The sequence below is a fragment of the Microcebus murinus genome, chromosome 5 (assembly GCF_040939455.1).
Source record: "Microcebus murinus isolate Inina chromosome 5, M.murinus_Inina_mat1.0, whole genome shotgun sequence".
NCBI lineage: Eukaryota > Metazoa > Chordata > Mammalia > Primates > Cheirogaleidae > Microcebus > Microcebus murinus.
In genome coordinates, this window is record NC_134108.1 from 74,457,056 (window position 1) to 74,478,520 (window position 21,465).

The following is a 21,465-nucleotide window of genomic DNA, read 5'->3' on the forward strand; positions in this document are numbered from 1 at the left end:
AGAGTTGGGTGGGGGGCATGAGGTGGAGCTCAGGAGGTGATGTAACAATGGGGGAGCAGCTGTAAGTACCCTAGCTCCCCCACCGCATATGTGGGCCCCCTTCTTCCTAAGTTTTGTGGAAGACAATTTTTCCATGTGGTGGGGGTGGCAGAGCTCTGTGGCCTGGAGGTTGGTGACCTTAGCATTACTTGATAAGGTCAATTTTACTTTTTAGAGGACGTGTCTCTGCCAGTAAAAGTCAGAATAAATATTAGAGATCAGAATACAGGAATATTCCAGAAGTTAGCTCATAACTTACACAAAGAAATACAGCAAGCATTGGACAAATCAAAGAGAATTTCAAATTAATGAACATCATAATTTTCTGATTTTTTCCTTGTATTTTTACATTAATATTTCTTCTAAAGTTAGTATCTAAATTAGTTTTTTATATCTGAGGTTATATGTTTCCACCCACAGGCTGCCATTTAAAATTACATTAATAATTTTTACTTCAGACTGTTATCAGAAATGTATTAGGCTTACTGTGAATGGTGGACTCTATTCTTTGCTTCATTGTTACCATTCTACAAATACTATTCATTGTGGTTAGGCACACATTGTCCATTTCTTCCTCTTTAGCATAATGATCTGTTTGTGTAGGATCATAAGAAATGAGTTCGTAGAATTCATCATATTTACTGTAAAGTTGTAGTGTCAAGAATGCTGTTTATTAAATTATATAGTAGCTTCTGGCTAAGCTCATTGTCACTAATATGCACCTGAGGAACAATTTTGAGACTCTTAATCTAGTAATTTCTCTCTCAACAACATGCAGTTATGTTCTATTAGGTTACTCCTGGCTCCAGTTTCTTTTGTATCATTATATTTCTTTTACCTTGCTTTTCTAATTTTTGATTCATTTAATACTGTATGTCTTTGTAAATTTATAAATCTTTCTTGGTAAAAAAAATGAGAACATAAATACCTTTTTTTATGAGTTTGAAAATAAAACTGATCTGGATTAGCCAGCTTGATTTATTTTCCTTAACTGTTTGTTAAAAATGTAAAGAGTACCATAACACAAGGAATTACTCAAAAACTACCATGAATTAGACATCACCATTTCTTTTGTATAGATGAGGAAAATGAAATTCAGTTTCTCTGTTTTTTTTTTTTTTTTTTTGTGGAGACAGAGTGTCACTCAACGTCCTGGGTAGAGTACAGTGAGGATGGGTTACCACAAGCTCCAGGTCCTGGGCTGTGAGCGATCTTTCTGCCTCAGTCTCCCGTGTGTGTAGCTGGGCCTACAGGCACTTGCCTCCCAGAAAGCTGGGACAACAGGCGTGAGCCACCACACCCGCCCAGGAAAATGAAATTCAAAAATAGCTAATTAATGTGTTCAGAGTCACACAGATCTGTTATTTGAACCTGAGTCTTTCAGACTCTAGCCTATGCCAGCCAGGGGAAAACTCAATACATATTCTGAAAGCCAAAGAAGGGAAAGCATTGCACAAAGGAAATGAGTGGCTTGAATTTTCATGTGACACAGAGGGAAGCTGAGAAGATTTAGATGGGAAAAGACTATATAGCATTTGTAGCTTATTAGGGTCTTTGGGAAGAGCGAGCAGTAAGTAATATGATAGCAGTTGGATAAGGAAGTAGACATAAGGAGTGGTCTCTGTTTTACAAGATTAGTTTTTGTTTCGTTTTTGTGTTCTTTTATAGGAAAGGGAGAATGAATATGTATATATTAAAATTTAGGGGCAATTGAGATGAAGGAAGACAAGTTGGATTTTTTGGTGGGGTTTTTGTTTTTAGGCTGGAGTCTTGATTGTTGTTAGTTGGAGAAACTTACCTGTAGAAAGTAAGAAAGTTAGACTATAAAAATTATATTTTTATTTGAGTGAAAAGTTTTTGCGTAGTCCTAATAATGAATTTAAAACACTAGATTGGTAAAAGTGCTTAAGACAAAAGTAAATTTCTCCATATCTTAATGAAGTCTAAGAAATGGGATTGGAAGCTGGTAAGTTATAACTGCACATAGGCTGACTTAAAATACTTTTTTTCCTCTCAATGTTGCTGATTTTACTTATATATTTTTGGAGTGTGTGGGTTACTTTTTATGTGTCTTCTGAAATCATGCAGGCAGTACCTTAAAGGTTTACCTTAGGAAAAAGCAGTAACAGCAATAGTACATTTCAGAGTAGTTAAGATGGCTTTTGTTCTTTTCTAGGTGACCGTTTCAGATCAGTTATAGATGATGCCTGGTGGTTTGGAACAATTGAAAGCCAGGAACCTCTTCAACCTGAGTACCCTGATAGTTTGTTTCAGTGCTATAATGTTTGGTAAGGAAATATTTGTTATATTTTAGTTCAGCCAAGCTTGCTTTGAATCTTTTTCCTATCTGTTAATAAAGGGATAAAGACACTTCTCTAAACACCGAAGCAAGTATTTTTATAATTAGTTTTATAAAAATTGCAATACAATATTTAGATTTTTTTAATGTAAGGATTTTCCTTCCTTTAAGCTGGGACAATGGAGATACAGAAAAGATGAGTCCTTGGGATATGGAACTTATACCTAATAATGGTAAGTATAAGGCTAATTTTGTGTCTGTATTATGGAATTAATTTCTTAAATAAGAAATCTGATTTGCCAGCTTACTACCACATAGGGTTGTTGTGAGGATCAAATAAAAAACACTCATTTAGCAAATATTAACTGTACCCCTGTACCGACCCTGGACGAATGGGAGACTCAGCACTCAACAAGATAGATATAATCTCTCCCTACTTGAAATTAATAGACAACAGGGAAGATTGAAATGAATTTATTAGAGCAAAATATAAAAGTGTTTTGTTACTTATTCACCCCTAGAAAGTTCATTTAAGAGCAAAGATATTTCTGTAACTTTAGCAGAATAGAGTATAACATAATAGTTAAGAGGTCAGGTTTTTGAGTGAGATGGGCATAGATTCGTAATTTGGCTTTGTCATTTACTGTGTGTTATCATGGTAAGTTCCATAAAGTCTCACAACCTTAGATTTTGAGGACTCATCCTTTGAAATTGTCTAAAACTTCCCTTTAAGGTCTGTTTTGAGGATTAAATGACACGTGTCTAAGGTGCTTACTATCGAGCCTGACACATGTAAGAGTTCAGTGAAGAGGTAGTTATAATTGATAATAACAGCTGTTATCTTGGTTGGATATGGCCTGTGGTACACTCAGGATTTGGAAATGAGCCGTAGGCATTGATGATGACATTTTCCTGATACTGAAAGGTCAGTGTGGCTGAAGCCTGGGTTTTACGTTCTTTTTACTCCATTGCCCATTTTTGTTTCAATTTTTAAAAAATACACACATAGGCCGGGCGCTGTGGCTCACGCCTGTAATCCTAGCTCTTGGGAGGCCAAGGCGGGCGGATTGCTCAAGGTCAGGAGTTCAAAACCAGCCTGAGCAAGAGCGAGACCCGTCTCTACTATAAATAGAAAGAAATTAATTGGCCAACTGATATATATATATAAAAAATTAGCCGGGCATGGTGGCGCATGCCTGTAGTCCCAGCTACCTGGGAGGCTGAGGCAGAAGGATCACTCGAGCCCAGGAGTTTGAGGTTGCTGTGAGCTAGGCTGACGCCACAGCACTCACTCTAGCCTGGGCAACAAAGCGAGACTCTGTCTCAAAAAAAAAAAAAAAAAAAATACACACATATACACAATTGGATAAACTTAAAAAGGATATATTTCAGATTATTAATAATGATTATTTATGGAGGATAGGATTATAAAAAGTTTATGAATTTACTTTTTACATATTGTATACTTTTGGTTTTTTAAAATAGTGTTACATTTCCTAGCAGAGAAAAATTAAGATTTTTTTAAAAAAGAAAAGTATCTTATTTTTAACCTGGTAGGAATAATCACTTATAAATGTAGTTGCTAATTAGTTATTTAATCTAAAAAGTCAGAGAAGAGGTAACTGTTGAAAGTAGCTCAATCTGGTAGACCTTAGAAATGAGAAAATAATCCTTGATCATGTCCATAAGCTAAGTTTACTTCTTTGCAGAAATTATTACTTTGAAAATTTAGTGTTGATAATGTATTTTTTCATCTCCCTGCTAGACTAGAGCTGTTTAAAAGTACAAAATACTTTTATCTACTTGTAACTATGTTACATGGCTTATCTTCTGATTTTGTTTCTCCCCTTTGTGAAAATTTGAATTTGAAGTCACGTTGGACTGTTATGAATATGAGAGAAATGAAGTTGATAAGTGTAATGCCTTGGGTATTCTTTAAAATAAACAAGTGATACTAATTTAGTATTTTGTTTCCTACCTAAATATATCTGAAGAGTGTGGATTTTTGTTGTTCTTTTTCCTATACACATTCATATGCACCCATAGAGTTTTAATTACAGTTTATAAGGAGGAAGAATTTTGATTGTATACACACAGTGGCATATTTCCCAGTGTTTCTCTGATGACATGTAGTCCAATTTCTCTGACCAAGTGTAGTCCAAAGGAAAAATTATCTAGCATATTTGTAGTTTTTTGTCACCACCACTGTCTAATGATGCTGTTACCTACAATGTTAAAGGTTCAGGCATGCAGACAGCATCCATCACCATTTCAGAGTAACAAGTTTAGGAATCATTGCCAATATTCGTAATTCTCTCTGTTCCTGCATTCAGAAATTGAGGCTTTGGGCCGGGCGCGGTGGCTCACGCCTGTAACTCCAGCACTTTGAGAGGCCGAGGTGGGCGGATTGCTCGAGGTCAGGAGTTCGAAACCAGCCTGAGCAAGAGCGAGACCCCGTCTCTACTATAGATAGAAAGAAATTAATTGGCCAACTAATATATATAGAAAAAATTAGCCGGACATGGTAGCACATGCCTGTAGTCCCAGCTACTTGGGAGGCTGAGGCAGGAGGATTGCTTGAGCCCAGGAGTTTGAGGTTGCTGAGGCTGGTGCCATGGCACTCACTCTAGCCTGGGCAACAAAGCGAGACTGTCTCAAAAGTAAAAAAGAAATTGAGGCTTTGATTGAAGTATTCCTGAAAAATACCACTTTATTTATTTATTTTGAGACAGAGTCTCGTGTTGCCCAGGCTAGAGTGAATGCCGTGGCATTAGCCTAGCTCACAGCAACCTCAAACTCCTGGGCTCAAGCAATCCTGCTCCCTCAGCCTCCCGAGTAGCTGGAACTACAGGCATGCGCCACCATGCCCGGCTAATTTTTTCTATATATATTTGTTGGCCAATTAATTTCTTTCTATCTATAGTAGAGACAGGGTCTCGCGCTTGCTCAGGCTGGTTTTGAACTCCTGACCTCGAGCAATCTGCCCACCTCAGCCTCCCAGAGTGCTAGGATTACAGGCGTGAGCCACCGCGCCTGGCCTTTATTCCTGAAAACTACCACTTTAGTTCAGTTTCACCTTGTGTGTGTTTTTATGAAAATAAATATGGCAATTAGTTTATAAAATGACTCAGAAAACTTTGAAATATGCATCATTTTATTGAAATTATTTCTCCACTTGTAACTTGATTATAGAGCAAAGTTTTCAGATATGGTTATCCAGAGACTTATTTATAAATTTAATGTCTTTTTGAAAAATTTAAATTGTATTTACCCATGAAACATACTTTTCTTTGTGAAAATAAATATATGTATCATATCTTTACAAAATATACTTTAATTTTGTGACAGTATTAATTCTGTCTAAAGGTAACCTAAATATTAATGTTACCATATATTTTCACTGATCTGCTTCTATGTGTATTTCAGCTGTATTTCCTGAAGAACTAGGTACCAGTGTTCCTTTAACTGATGTTGAATGTAGATCATTAATCTATAAACCTCTTGATGGAGAATGGGGTACCAATCCCAGGGATGAAGAATGTGAAAGAATTGTTGCAGGAATAAACCAGTTGATGACACTCGGTAAATAACAGCAACACATAAGTATGGAAAAAGCTGGCAGAAAGCAAAGTAAAAGAAAAATACTATTATTCAAATAAGATTATTTCCCCACAATATCATAAGTCAGCAATTTTCAAACATTTTTAAGTGGAATCTTTTTTTAATGAGGTCTTAACACAGGACTTAACTATTTAAAACAGTAGTAAATGGACTAACACTCCAGCTGAATTTCAGAGTGAGGGCCTCCTAGAAATGCCAGAGGTATATCTAAAAAAACCTGGGTCTTCCACAATCCAATTTTAAAACCTTTGACATATTCAAGCTGATATGATATGAATTGGAGAAGGAGATAACTGTACCAGGTTTGCCCAACTTTACATGCACATATATAAGATAATCTTTTTAAAGAGAAAGAAAAGGGTATATGAATTGCTTTGCCTCATTTGAAAAAAATAATAATGACCACAAAACTTGATTATCTGGACTCTGAGCTTCTGGAGTAACTCTAGACTACTGTGGTGGTGTATAACAACCCACTCTGTCAGTTAAGGAATCAGCTTCAAAGAGTCTAGGGAGTAATTAACATGAATAAAAATAGCTGTAGATACAGGAGACCCAGGTTGGAGGATATTCAAATCTGAAGTCATCTATAAAATGGCAATACTGTATAAAAATAACCCTATAAATACTATCTTAATAATATTTTAAGATATGAAGTAGCTTTATATGTGAATAAGAAAAAAATTGAGACTGATCTTAATTCTGGTTTTTGCCCTATCAGTTTAATGTGTACCATTAGGTCAGTGATACTGAATCAAAAACTTACGGATCTGTTTCCTCTTCTCTACTTGCCTGATACATCAGTGAATAATGTGAAGTTGACATGAGGTGATAAGTTTAGAGAAAGTCAAAGGTTACATCTGAATGCATTGTTACAGTGTTATTGGTAGAATGGCTGTGTCAAAAACATGATAATGTACAGATTGAGGAGTCGCCAACTATCATTTATGGAAATGCATGTGTACTTAATAGGTCATATTTATATGTTGTCTGTCATTTCTTTCTCCTAGTGAATCTGTGAAGTAGAAATGTCCCTAGAATTCTGCGATGTACACGTAGACATAATAAAAAATGAGACTTTATGTCAGCTAAACTATATGTATTTTCTATGAAAAGACAGTGGCAGACTAATAGTTATATAGATTAGGACTTATTAAGTCTAAATTCAAGCAGAATTATCCTTGGATTATTTTAAGCATACAAAAGTAAATTTATAAACTTATTTATTTATTTTAGATATTGCCTCAGCATTTGTGGCCCCTGTGGATCTGCAAGCCTATCCCATGTATTGCACTGTAGTGGCATATCCAACGGATCTAAGTACAATTAAACAAAGACTAGAAAACAGGTTTTACAGGTGAGAACCATTTGATAAAGCAACGACCATAGGAAGCTTAAGTGATCCTTTCACCCATTTAGTGATCTTCTATAGCAGTGTTTCTCAACTTTATGTGTATACAAATGTTCATACGAATCCCTTGGGGATTGTGTTAAAATGTAGAATCTGATTCAGTAGGTTTGTAGCAGGACCTGAGATTCTGCATTTCTAACAAGTTCCCAGTAATGCTGATAGTGCTGGTCTATAGACTATACTTGGAATACAATTCCTGGATATTTCCTAGATGCTGGTATGATTTTGATGCTCACTGTCCTCATATTGTATTTTATAAAGCAAGACAAAGTGTTTAATTTTCTCCTAGATAATGTTAAATACTTGTTTCTTTGTGGATTTTTCTTACATAATAGCAAAATGTGTATTTCATTTTTATTTATATTCAGCTTATCAATATTTAATGAAAAATGAAATTAGAAAAGATTTAGATAATGTTTCATAGTTGTAGTTTAGTATGAAACAGATAAGAGTTAAACAACCCAGACATAATTTCAGTTAAATTGCATTTTCTAGTTAATTTTGATAAACATTGGGTTCTTAATCTTAGACAGACCTTGTAGGTTTATTGCCTAAAATGTTTTGTCAGAAAGTATGTATAACTCTATGTTTTCACATAATACAATCACATTTTTAGCTTGGATTTTTCTCATATGAGTTTTGCTTAGCAGGCCAATAGCATTTTAATTCATATAACGTTGCATTAAAACTTTCTTTTTGAGACCAGTTTTATATTACTTTCCATTTTCATTTTAACATAGGAAAGTTTTATTTATATTTTATACTCAATATTTTTCTCTGTGCCTTTGGTTCTTTTTATTATGTACCTGGCATTAAAAACACTATTTGTTACTCCTTATTGACTAACACAGGGTTTCTCGGCAGCAGTATTAGCAGCATTACTGACATTAGGGACAGGAAAGTTCTTCATTGTTAGAGGCTATTCTATGCCTCTCTACCCACTAGATGCCTGTAATAGCCCAGCCCCCTAGTTGTACAAAACAAAAATATATTTAGACATTGTCAAATGTGTCCTGGGGAGTAGAATCATCCCTGATTGAGAACCACCGGAATAAAGAAAACTAAGAAATTAGACTTTAGATTCTGAAGATTTTTCTGATCTTGTTAGGTGTACCTGCTGTTGCATCATTGATATTTGTCAAAAGCATAGAGATGAGAAGGAAATCTCCTGTGATATATGCCTTCTAGCCCTCAAAGTATACATCTTTAAGTCTTTTTCAGTACCACGTGTTAGAAGTTTAAGAGGATAAAAAAAAAAAAAAAAAAAAAACAGAAAAAATTCTTAACTACATTCATTTTTCTCCCTACACCCCTAAGTTGCCAAAGATAGGAGTTAAGCCTAGTTAGAACAAGATAGGGGAGAATGAGAAGGAGAGAAAGAACCGTATATGCTAGTTGTTGGACTATAGCTAGAAAGATAAGCTGCTGGCATCTCCCAAATTGTTGTAAACATTTCACAGATACACTATTCAGTGTGACATTGCAAAGGTGTACTGTACTACAGTCTCTGACTTACGATGACTCAACTTAACGATTTTTTGACTTTACTGTGGTGCAAAAGGGATAAGCATCAGGAGAAACCAGACTTTGAATTTTGATTTTTTTCCTGGGCAAGTAATGTACTCTTTTGTGATACTAGGCAGCAGTAGTAAGCCGCAGCTTCCAGTAGCTCCCAGGCAGCCACACTGTTTGCAAGGGTAAACTGATACTCTGAAGTGTACTGTGTTGCCAGATGATTTTGCCCAACTCTAGGCTACTTTAAGTGTTCTGAGCATGTTTAAGGTAGGCTAGGCTAAATTATGATGTTTGGTAGGTTAAGTGTATTACATACATTTTCAACTTAGATATTTTCAACTTATGATGGGTTAATCAGGATGTAACCCCATCATTAGTCAAGGAACATCACAGTACAGTATATTTTAAATAGGCTTTTTTGGCATTGACACAGCTTTGTAATCAATTTAGGAAAAAAACTTTTAGAACATAGTACATATATTTATTAGAAATCGAGTGTTTTCCAATCTGATAATAACTCAGTTATAAACCCGAGTTACATTCTTCTTCAATACAGTGACACCTTCATGTGTATTTCTCTTTTTAAAACTATTTTGCATCCTCATTTACTCACTATATTTAGACTTCTTAGAGTTTGCGTTTTTCCTCTCTGATTCTTCTAGTTCAGTCTCTTGTTAAACTACTGTCATCACTTTGCCTTCCTGGTATAACATAATGGCTTATTTTATACACAATTTTCTATATGATACACACATGAAGATGTCTTTGATTCTATTATTTAGAATTAGCTCATGAATCTATTTAAAATGTACAGAACTTTTTCTGTATGCTTCTGTATCCATAATTATGTATTTTTTATTTCATATAATTGTATTTCTGTTCATAAGTCAATAAGATTTTCAAACTGTTTTTTATTTTAATTCAGACCACCTATTGAATAATATTCTCAGAAATTTTCTTTGGATTTCTCATTACTTTCAGTAATAAATAAAAAGCACCAAAATTTATTTTAGCATTGTCAATTAAGTCTTCAGAAAAATAATTCTCAGGTTTCTTGATAAAGTATCACACTCACCATGTTTTTATGTTTTTATATCTCATAAGTGGGGTGTCAGTTAACTTTTCATTTTTACATGTCCTTTGACTAACAGTAATATAATTAGATTAAAATTACTTGTTTTCTTTTTTGTGTAGAAGTCAATAGTATTTATTACCAAAAAGTGACAGCATACATGACAAATATGTAAATCAAAAACAAAAAACTCCTCTTATAGACATTCTTCCTCCCCAAAAGAAGACGCTGTTAATAGTCTGGTTGGTGTGTTTTATTCCAGACATTTTCTATGTGAATATAGAATATTCCTTTTTTTCCCCTCCTAACACAGATGGGGTTATGCTTTTTTGAAAATGGCTTTTTAAGATGTGGATTTTGTGATTGATTTAAGACTAAAATCGAAAGTCACAATGTCTTGGTTTTAAGTTGTGTGCATATATTTCCAAATATGAGGTTAAGACTTCTATATTTTGTTTTCTTAAAGGCGAGTTTCTTCCTTAATGTGGGAAGTTCGATATATAGAACATAATACACGAACATTTAATGAGCCTGGAAGCCCTATTGTGAAATCTGCTAAATTTGTGACTGATCTTCTTCTACATTTTATAAAGTAAGTTATTTTTTCATATTATAATAATTATAATAATACTATTTTAAAAAGCAAAATAATTGAGAATATAAAATGTCAACATGTAAGATATAATTATTTTTGATACACTTAATGTCATATGCTATCACATAAATATAGTTTCCCCTAAAATCAAAAACATGTATTATCTATGCCTAAAGAAGAAACATTTAGTGCATTGACTAGTATTGATTATGGAATTACAGTTGTGTTCTACAGTTAAAATAAAAAAGCATAAATAAATCCTTAATTCATCTGCTGGACAATAATAGTAATAGTAAATATTTATTAAACACATGTCTTACCTACATTAGCTCTTCTAAGCCAAATCTTATAGTGGGAGAGATCATTATCTGGAATTTCTAATTGAGGAGACTAAAGCTTTTAGAGGTTAACTTGACTAAGGTTGTACAGTAAATGAATGTCTGCCATCTGACTTGAAAACTTTTTATCTAATATCTTATTGCCCCTGTCAAGTTTATGAACAAGTATTTAAGTTTTTAACAGGAAACTGAATTTAACTTTCAGGATTCTTTTCCCTCAAAGTCCAGTATGCTTCCTCATTCCTTGATCCCACAGCAAGAGTGATAAGTATAATATATTTAGGCAGAAGCACTTTTCCTTCCTAAAATCTTTAGGGATTTTATATGGCCCTAGAATGAATTGAGCCTTCTAAATCGAAGCCAGAAAAGTAAATTATATATCTTATACAAAAGACTGCTCTGATTTCATATTAATGTTATTCATATTGCAAAATTTTTTCTGGTTAAGAAGAGGTAATGGTGTATTTTGTTATGAAATACTCAGCTGTTTCAGCTTTTATTTTTACATGAAGGGATTATTCAAGCTTTTTAAAAAAAAAAAAACATCTACAGCTTCATTCTCTTTACTGAGTATAATCTTAGGATCCCTTTTTCTGGGATTAGTGTTTTTTACTAAGGAATGCAGATGATTTCAGTACAAGAAAACACCAAACAGAATTAGTAAAGCAAACTTTGTCTCCATTCTCTATTTTATTCTTTGAGAAATCTTTTGCTTTCCAATGGTTTTGGGGGCTATTATTGCTATGGTTTTGCTTTTACTCAGTGAAATTAGTAATTAAGCATTAATTGTCCTCTGAAGACTTCTTTGTCTTAATTTCATATAAGTATGTGCATGCACGTCTTTTTTCAAAGAAATATGAATCAATAGAATCATATTCATATTTCAGTGAAATAATTTAGATGAAAATTATTTTTACATTTGGAATAGTCTATGAAATGCATTTCTTTCAAATAGTTACTTTGAAATGCTTTTGAAATACAGATTAATATTTAATGCATTTATAGTATATATCTCTAAAAATAAATCTTTGGCATTTTTTAGATGTGTGTAATTTAAACCAGTTTGGACTGACATTAATTTTCAAGATGTAAAATGTTCCCTGAAATTTTTATTATTGTACTTTTTAATGGAGTTATTCACAAAATTTCAAGCAATTGATAGATACAAAGTGATAGGTATTTGGAGATAGAAGTAACAGTATTTTTACCCTCTTAGTACAGTTTCATAGGATAGATAAATCTATAAGTAACTGTAACATAAGGAAAACAGATAAGTAAAAGAATTGTATGAAAATTTAGATGCAGTTAGGATCACATCCGGCTATTGTGGTAGGGGTTTAGATACAGGGAGAAGTATGTTAAGATGTTATAAACAAGGCTAATAGTTATAGATTGAGGAGAAGTTGGATGAAAGCCATTCCCGGGATAAGGAGCAGCTTGAGGTAGGACAGTAAAAAGTTATTAAGGGTAATTTAAATTGAGTTGAAGAAAGGAGGATATGAGTGCAAGTCATAATAGGGATAGTGCAAGTCAAATGCTGTAAATGTGAGTTGGGACCATATTGTGGAGGGCCTTGAGTGCCAGCCTAAGGAGCTAGACTTTTAAAATATGAGCTCTGGGAACAAAGGCTATTACAAATACTCTAACATGAGAATAACATATTTTTTACACTATGCCTTAAAAATACTAATTTGACTGTAGCATCTATATTAATTGATAGAGAGGAGACAAAAAGCATAAATAGAAGATGGCTGCTACAGCTGACCAAGTAATAGGTGATGAGGGCTTAATTTATGATGTGAGAAAGGGACAGATGCCAAGAGATTTTTAAGGATAAACTTCATAGGACAAGGCAAGGGCAGAAATAATGAAAAGCCAAGATTCTTATTACTGTGAGAGTGGTATGCTGTTAATGAAAAAATAGAAGGGAACAAGAGTATTTGGGGAATGCCAATTATATTTAGACATGTGGAATTTTAGGTGATAATAGGATGCTTATGAGAAGGGTCAGGACAAATTATAGACACTTAGAATTCATTTACATGGATAAACTGCAGATATGTAAATTTATCAGTGGAAAAGGTAATGATGTCAAGAGAGGATGACTAAGAAAAAATTTTCAGGAGTACCCTCATTTAAGAATAAGAGAAAGAATCGGAAGACAAGGAGGTATATTAGCGTCACCTTGAAGTCTGAAGAATGGAAGAAGCACAGCAGTGACCTGAGTAAAGACTGGAAGATGAGGATTGGGTTTGGTGTAATGAAATAGGCCAGAGTGGGAGGCTGTACATAGAGTGGAGGGGACAGGGCCATGTGTGTGTGCATAGGGTATTGGAGTCAACCAATGGAGAAAGCAAGCCTTTAATTTCAACGTTTATCTTAAAATCTAGTTTTAGGAACAAATTCTAAAAGAAAAAAAAATCTCATGTCTCTAATCTTATATATTAACATTTCCTTCTTATTATTTAGGGATCAGACTTGTTATAACATAATTCCACTTTACAATTCAATGAAGAAGAAAGTTTTGTCTGACTCTGAGGTATGTTATATTTCATTATGATTACTACATTGCTATTCTATATATAAAATAAATGTACACATTGTAGTTTTTAGGTAAAAGCCATGAGTCAGTAAAGTACTCCAGGATATGTATTTACTGGTTTTCCATTGTGTTAAGGAAATAATTGCTAATTAAACAACTAGTGAGTATAATGGAATCTAGGATGTTTTATGATTCATAAATTCTTGCCTTAAAGGAAGAAGAGAAAGATGCTGATGTGCCAGGAACTTCTACCCGAAAAAGAAAGGTAATGTAGTTTTTTTTTGTTTTAGCAGAAGTACTTTATGTGAATTAAAGTGAATTGAGCTTTTTTTTTTTTTACTCTTAGCATTTTTAAAGACATTAAGTATCACTTCCAAATTAGTTTCAATTACAAAATGCATGTTTCACAGAACTAAGTAAACAATATATGTTTTCTTTCATTTGGATTTATTTGTATATATCCTAATTAGCTAAGACTGCATTAAAAATACAAATTTTATTGTATTGGTGCTATTTTATTAAAATATTTGAACATTTTTATTTTAGGACCATCAGCCTAGAAGAAGATTACGTAATAGAGCCCAGTCTTATGATATTCAAGCATGGAAGAAACAATGTCAAGAATTATTAAATCTCATATTTCAATGTGAAGATTCAGAGCCTTTCCGCCAGCCAGTAGATCTCCTTGAATACCCAGTAAGTACTATTGAAAATATTTTCTTTACCTGTCAGTTTGCTATATATCTTATATAGGACAGTTGGCTATTTTATTATTGTTTGTGATTATAGTTTATTTCCTTATTATTTTATACATGTTCTCATTATCCATGTGGTTATACAGAGAATATAAGTTGAATAGTGTGATAAACTGGAAGGAGTCCTGAAGTAGACTCCAAAGAATTGGGTTATGGTCTTACTAGTTGTGCAACTTAGAGCGAGTTACTTAGTTTTCCCATCTGAATATTTATTTATTGTTTCTTTGCTTCCACACACTAATTTGATAAATTTATTACAGCAGTTACCTAGGAAACAAGAATAATAATATCTACTTCCTTACAACATTATGGAGAGTGAAATGAGAATACATAAAAATAGTTTCTAGACGTGAAGCACTATATACAAATGTAAGGTGGCATTGTATATATTTAGGTTATACCAATGTATGATCTTTATGGAATACATGGTAAAAAAGAGTTGAGTAAACATGATCCAAGTTTTTATCTTGGCATACAGTCATAGTAATCTGAATTTAGTGTAAAGTGATTTCTTACTCCCTTAGTAGGTTATTAAAGGTTGCACAGTTCAAATAGCATTCATGGTTTCCAGTGAAAATAAAAGATGTTTTATAAGACATCATGACATAGATGTAATATTATCTGACTTTATTATCTGGTTTTTACATGTATGTTCTAACTTGCAGTTATGAAAATAGAGATCTTTTTTCAATAGGTAGATATCATTAAATGACTTTTTTCTTGTTGTTTAAAAAACCAGAAACATGGAATCTTAAATGTGGAAGAGAAATCTGTTGCTTATTTTATATATAACTGACTAGGTGGAGACCTTGGGTGATTCTACCTCTCCTTTGTGGAATGAAGTGCATAGACTTTGTGACAACTATTTACATTCATAATTCTTGATTACTGCAAAGCTCCCAATTGTAGGACTGAAGTTGAAGTTACTAGAATTCAGTCTTCCACATAAAGGAGATGTTGGCATACTTCCCTCGTTCTTATTTCCTATTTTAAAATAAGTGACAGTTGTGTTTCAGTGAGTCAGTAATTTGGGGGATTTTAGATGAAATAAATTTTTATTTTTGTTGGAGAGCTGAGCTTTTTCATATTCTTTAATTCTCTTTTTCCAACACAATTCCATCCTCCCCTGACTCCCAGGGAAAAAAGAACTAGTATGTTCTTCAATGAGAAAAATCCTATGTTGATTCCAATAAAAGAGAACATGAAATAAAAATTATCAGAAAAAAGTTAGCCTCGATGAGGTAAATAATTATTAATAGATCTAAGATTTACACTTGTTATAAAAATCCTATGTGAATTCCTGTGCTGAAAAGCAATGCTTTGTAATAATAATAATACTACCTGTTTTCCCTCTTCTAGGACTACAGAGACATCATTGACACTCCAATGGATTTTGCTACTGTTAGAGAAACTTTAGAGGCTGGGAATTATGAGTCACCAATGGAGTTATGTAAAGATGTCAGACTTATTTTTAGTAATTCCAAAGCATATACACCAAGCAAAAGATCTAGGGTATGTAATTAAATTGTTTTCTTTTATGATTAAATTAAATTAGTGGGAAAGTGTACGGAATAGTTAGATGTTGCTTTTATTTAAAATTTAGATCATAATTAACTTTTTACTATGTTCTTAATGGTCTCGTAGTGCAAAAACACCTTTCTATTAAGCTCCTTCTGTGAAATAACTTTGATGTCATTTTTTGATGTTTAGGAGTGGTTATTTTTCTTGAAGTAGTATGGTTGAATAGATATTATACATGAATTTGCCTGGTATGTACTAGAGCCATCTGAGCTTAACTTTTCCAGCTGTTTTCAACATTTATGGAAAGAGACATTTTTGTGAATGGCATTAGTAGGTAAAAATAATAAGTAAAAATATACCTATCATTTACCTCTCTGGCCAGTCATGCCATCACAAAGGAGTGATACATGGAAATGAAATGAGAAAGAATAGATGCTAGACCTAGCTAGCAGTGGAAAACAGGTTCAAGCCTTCTGGGATAGTTTCTATATGGTGGAATTCACTCACAACAAGGAGTTTTGTCTGTATGAGCCATCTGAATTTAGAGCAGGACTTTTAAGAATCTCAAAGCTTCAAATATTCCTAATCTAAACACAAAAATAACTTAATTGTAAAAAGCTTGAGTTTATTTCATCAAAAGAGATTAAGAAAAAGGAATATAAAGCAATATTTAAAAAATGTTTACTAGAAAGACATTTAAATTATAGTATTTACTAAACAGATATTTTTCTTTGAGGAAAGTTTGAACACAATGTTGTTGGGCTTTTTTCCGTTTAATAGATATACAGCATGAGTTTGCGCCTGTCTGCTTTCTTTGAAGAACACATTAGTTCAGTTTTATCAGATTATAAATCTGCTCTTCGTTTTCATAAAAGAAATACCATAACCAAAAGGAGGAAGAAAAGAAACAGAAGCAGCTCGGTTTCCAGTAGTGCTGCATCAAGGTATTTAATTTCTTTTAAATATCATTAATTGATCTATAACTTTCATCTAAATGATAGAACTTGGTGTTTTTTAATACTTCCTTTACTATTCCCTATATTGCAGAATGGTATATTTGACATGCAAGTTCCTATGATGTGGAGGATTTTTAATCTTTTAACTAAAGCTATACTAGTGTAAGTGCTTAAATTCAAACTGCTAAATCTGTACAGTAAAACAGCATTTTTAGGATAGTGATGGCATCATGCTTTCCGTCATATAACTTTAGCATTTACAGCAATCCTTCACTAAATATTCACTTTCCAAGGCTCACAACCATATGAAATCCACTACAAATCTCATATTTTAACATATTTCATAATAGTACAAGTGTTGAGTCCAGCAATACTATAAAACTGTTTTATTCATACACATAGAGCCATAAGAAGGACTAACAATACTATTTTATTTACAGCCCTGAAAGGAAAAAAAGGATCTTAAAACCCCAGCTAAAGTCAGAAATCTCTACCTCTCCATTCTCTACACCTACACGATCAGTACCACCAAGGCACAATGCTGCTCAGATAAATGGTAAAACAGAGTCCAGTTCTGTGGTTCGAACGAGAAGCAACCGCATGATTTTAGATCCAGTTATCATTGAGCAACCATCTACTTCTTCAGCCACAAAGACTTTTATTTCAAAAGCTAATACCTCTGCAATGCCAGGAAAATCAAGTAAGACTCAGTTACAGTTTCTAAATTAAAGTGTGTGGTTCGATTTTTTTTTTTTTTAATTTGCCAAATGAAATATACTAGGTTTTAGTAATTTCCAGAGACACTGTTGTTTGTGCCTTTTTCATTGTTTTTCTTTTTAAAAAATTTGTTTTTAATAAGAAAATGAAATTTGAAGTTTAGGTTATATAGAATAATGCTTAAAAATGGCAACTCTGATCCAAACTGTCTGAATTTAAATACTGATAACCACACTTACTAGCAGTTTGCCTAGACTAGCCTTTAAAATCTTTAAATAACAGGACAGTTTCTAAAAACATTAAAACTATTAAGAGTGGTTTCTAGTTGGGCGTATCGTTTTCCTGTTAGAAAATACATTTTCTAAGGAAGCTTTAAGCATCCTTCAGGTTTTGTTCTCTTGGTTAATTCAAGCAATCCCAATTAAAAGCAATCCCAACATTCTTTCTTATTTTTAAATTCAGTAACTCTTAGATTTTAATCATTTGTGTGTTTTAGTACTAGAGAATTCCGTGAAACATTCCAAAGCCTTGAATACTCTTTCAAGTCCTGGTCAATCCAGTTTTAGTCATGGCACTAGGAATAATTCTGCAAAAGAAAATATGGAAAAGGAAAAGCCAGTCAAACGTAAAATGAAGTCATCTGTACTCTCAAAGGCATCTACTCTTTCAAAGTCATCAGCTGTCATTGAGCAAGGTAAGGTATTATTTGTATCTTTCAGATCCTTCTTATGAATGATGCTTTTGTTGGAGTTAGTATTTATATCTTCTTTTCAGGTTTCCCACTTAAACGCCACACAGTTCTGTATTAGTTGATAAATTTAGTGTGAGACATCTAAATTTGCAGCTTTATGTCAAAAGCAAACTGTATTGTTGTTAAAATGATAAAAATTCACTGTATAGAAGTAAAAACAAATTTTAGAATTAAAGGCTTTTAATATTGTAAAATGGTTTCTAACTTCATTATTACAAAGCCTGAAGAAGTATATCCTCAAAGTTTAAATTAAATTGGGTGGTTAACCCCATGCAGTATTCTTTACTTTTCTAGAAAAAATGTTTGTTATTAGATCACAAAATATAACATACTGACCTTTACTAAATAATTTATCACAGTTATCTACAGTCAGGCCTCTATTCTAGTATACAACTTTTGACCCATTTTAGTTATGCTTCCAAGTTCTTACAACTGCAGAATTTTGTTGTAAATCTTTATGTTTGAAAGATGGAGATAGTAACTAACAAATCTACTGCATGGTATGTTAAAACAATAAGGCTTGGCAGCAGACAGCTCAATAGTAAGCATTTTGTATCATGACTTTGCAGTGTATTTAAGACATTTCCTCTTCATTGTTTTCCCCAGAAACCTTACTCAAAATTTAATTTCTCTATACTGAGATGTCGTCCATTTTGGTTAATGGCGTGGGGATAAACCATCAGCACATAAGCTTAAAATAGGGGTGTCATCCTTAGCCGCCTTTTCAGCAACAGAATCTATTTTAACAGTCTTTAGTTTTTGTTTCTCTCCCCATAACACCTCTGAAATCTGTTCTTTCCCTCTCTTCTCACTTCTGTGGCCTTAATTCAGGCTACCTACATAATTTCTAGCCTGGAATGTTTTCTTGGTTTTCTGTTTTTCCTGCTTTAGCTCTCAACTCTTTCTCTCGCAGTCCAGCCTCCACATTGCAGCCAATGTGATCTTTCTGATTATTTCTAGCACATGTGCACTTACGTATGTGCATACACACACACACGCACACACACACACCCACACACAAAATTAAAATCCCTTCTTGCCTTCATATCATATATGCAATCAGATTTTAATTTTTTCTTTTTGGCCTATTAAACATGATTCTTTATTACTTGGCTTTTGCCTAACATTCCAGGTTTCTGTATCTTCTTTCTCCCTTTTATATCCTAGCCATCCTAAACCACTTGGAAGTTCCTGAATATCTTTATTCTTTTCTTCCTTCTTTGAATGTCTTTTTTTCTTCCTAGTTTAATAGTCTCCTGTTAACCTTTAATGTGTTATTTGAAGTATCATCTCCTCCAGGAAGCCACCTCCTGGGTTCTTTGATAGAACCTAGCACTTCACTGTGTTCGTTACTTTCTGTGATACTTACAATATTGATAGAATTATCTTTTTGACATGTCTCTATCCCCAGAAGGATCTAGGCTCCTGTGTTTAATTACTCATTTTTTATTTTTTATTTTTTTTATTTTTTTATTTTTTTTTTTTACAGTGCTTCCTTCTGTTTCATTACTCATTTTTTAAATCACCACTACATAATGAATAGTGTTTAAATAAATAAGCAAATTACTGTGCATGTGAATGTTTTTCATTTTTCATATCTGCCACCTTTCTGATGTGAACTTAGGGTTTTGAATAGTATATTGGCCTTGGTTCTGTAACTCCAGAATCCTAGAGAAATCAAATATACATGGTGAATTGGTTCTAGCATTATAATAGAGGAGGTCTGGTGTCATAGCCAATTTGATTTATAGTTTTTGAGTATTCCAAATACTCAAGAATATCAGTATAGTATGGGCATATAATTAGCCATTAAATAATTCATTAACTGTGATTTATTACAAATATTGATACTGGGATTAACTATATTAAAATCAAAAACAGTGCTGTCCAATGGAAAGAAGTATAAGCCACATATGTAATTTTAAATTTTCTCGTCACTGTCTCTAGTAAAAACAAACATTAACTTTATTATTTTTATTTATTTATTTATTTATTTTTCTTGAAGGAGGGGAGGAAGGAAGGTGATAAAATTAATTTTATATATTGTATCTACCCCATTTTATCCAAAATGTTATTTTAACATATAATCAATATTTTAAAAGTACAGTGCTTCAGTATTCAAATTGTAATTTAATTAAAAATTCAGTTGCATAGTTGTATATATATTTTTCAAGTGCTTAGTAGCTACCTCATTGGACTACACAGATCCAGGTCAGTGGGTTTTTAAACTTCTGAATTCCTTTTTAAGAAAACTACATAATTCAAGTTGATCAAACATCTACTACTTTCCCCAGAAAAATTCACCTAGGTATATTTACACAAAATTCTGGACTATTTCAAGGAGATCATGGAGTCCTCGAAGTCTGTTTCTATTGTGGGTCCTTGTACTGCGTATTTAGAACCCTTGTCAGTATTTTTCATGTGAAACGAAAGAGAATTATACAGAATCCTCAGGCAGTTTAAGTGTAATATTTCAGTAGGAAATACTTAAGTACTTTATGCTTACACCATGTTTCTCCCTTTCTCCCTACCTCCCAAACACACACAGTTAGTTATAGAACCACTAATCTAAAGAAAATCTAAAGGTTAGACCACTAATCTTTCATAGTATGGAGTTCAAGGAATGAGGGCTTTGTCTTTTCCCTCTGCTACTGTCTCTGGCCTTTGGAGAGTCTCTAGACCACTTTTTTCTTATTATTTACGAAGCACAATTCAAACCCATGACAAAAATTGCCATTATAAAGAAGTATTCTCTTTAAAAGCAGTCTACATCTGTGGATTTCCTTTAAAATACTGCATTGTAAGTCATCTGCCATAATCAGATAAAAAATTTCAGAACTTTGGCAGATAAAACAGAGTTTACTGATAATTCATGCATATGTGACATCTTTTTCCTTCATCCAAAAGGATCTTTTTCCCACCACAGAAAGGTAGTACATGATCTCTAGATCCTACAGATTTAAAATGTTGATCCTCCTGTATTTTCTCTTTTTTTATGAAACATATATCTTTTATCATGGAGTTTGTTACAGTGGGATTTTAATCATGATAATGGTGATATACACAGTGGTTTTAATCAATACATGGAATCAGTATTATGATTGTAAATCAGTCATTTGCCATTCAATTATATAAGGAGATAGTACTATTAAAAGGGTCTTTGAAGAAAAACTGCCATTTAGCAGTTTTTTTAACCCTCTTTAAACAGTTCCAAGGACAAAGTTTGTGACCAAGAGTAACTTATTTCTACTCTTATAGATAGAATAAATGAGGAATGTCAAAGCCATGATAGTTTTTATAGGGAATAAATGATATAAATTTTTCCACCAGATG

General features: G+C 33.1%; 1 protein-coding gene across 1 annotated transcript in view; it reads left to right on the plus strand.

The window, feature by feature from the left end:
• PHIP (PHIP subunit of CUL4-Ring ligase complex) overlaps positions 1-21,465 on the plus strand; it is a 134,401-nt gene that overhangs the window by 106,962 nt on the left and 5,974 nt on the right. Inside the window, exons 28-39 of the mRNA XM_012791157.3 lie at positions 2,216-2,327; positions 2,510-2,571; positions 5,765-5,920; positions 7,196-7,316; positions 10,424-10,549; positions 13,360-13,429; positions 13,647-13,697; positions 13,979-14,128; positions 15,547-15,699; positions 16,489-16,652; positions 17,105-17,364; positions 17,878-18,075. Of these exons, the coding sequence (XP_012646611.2) occupies positions 2,216-2,327; positions 2,510-2,571; positions 5,765-5,920; positions 7,196-7,316; positions 10,424-10,549; positions 13,360-13,429; positions 13,647-13,697; positions 13,979-14,128; positions 15,547-15,699; positions 16,489-16,652; positions 17,105-17,364; positions 17,878-18,075 (1,623 nt within the window). The remainder of the gene's footprint in view (positions 1-2,215; positions 2,328-2,509; positions 2,572-5,764; positions 5,921-7,195; positions 7,317-10,423; positions 10,550-13,359; positions 13,430-13,646; positions 13,698-13,978; positions 14,129-15,546; positions 15,700-16,488; positions 16,653-17,104; positions 17,365-17,877; positions 18,076-21,465) is intronic.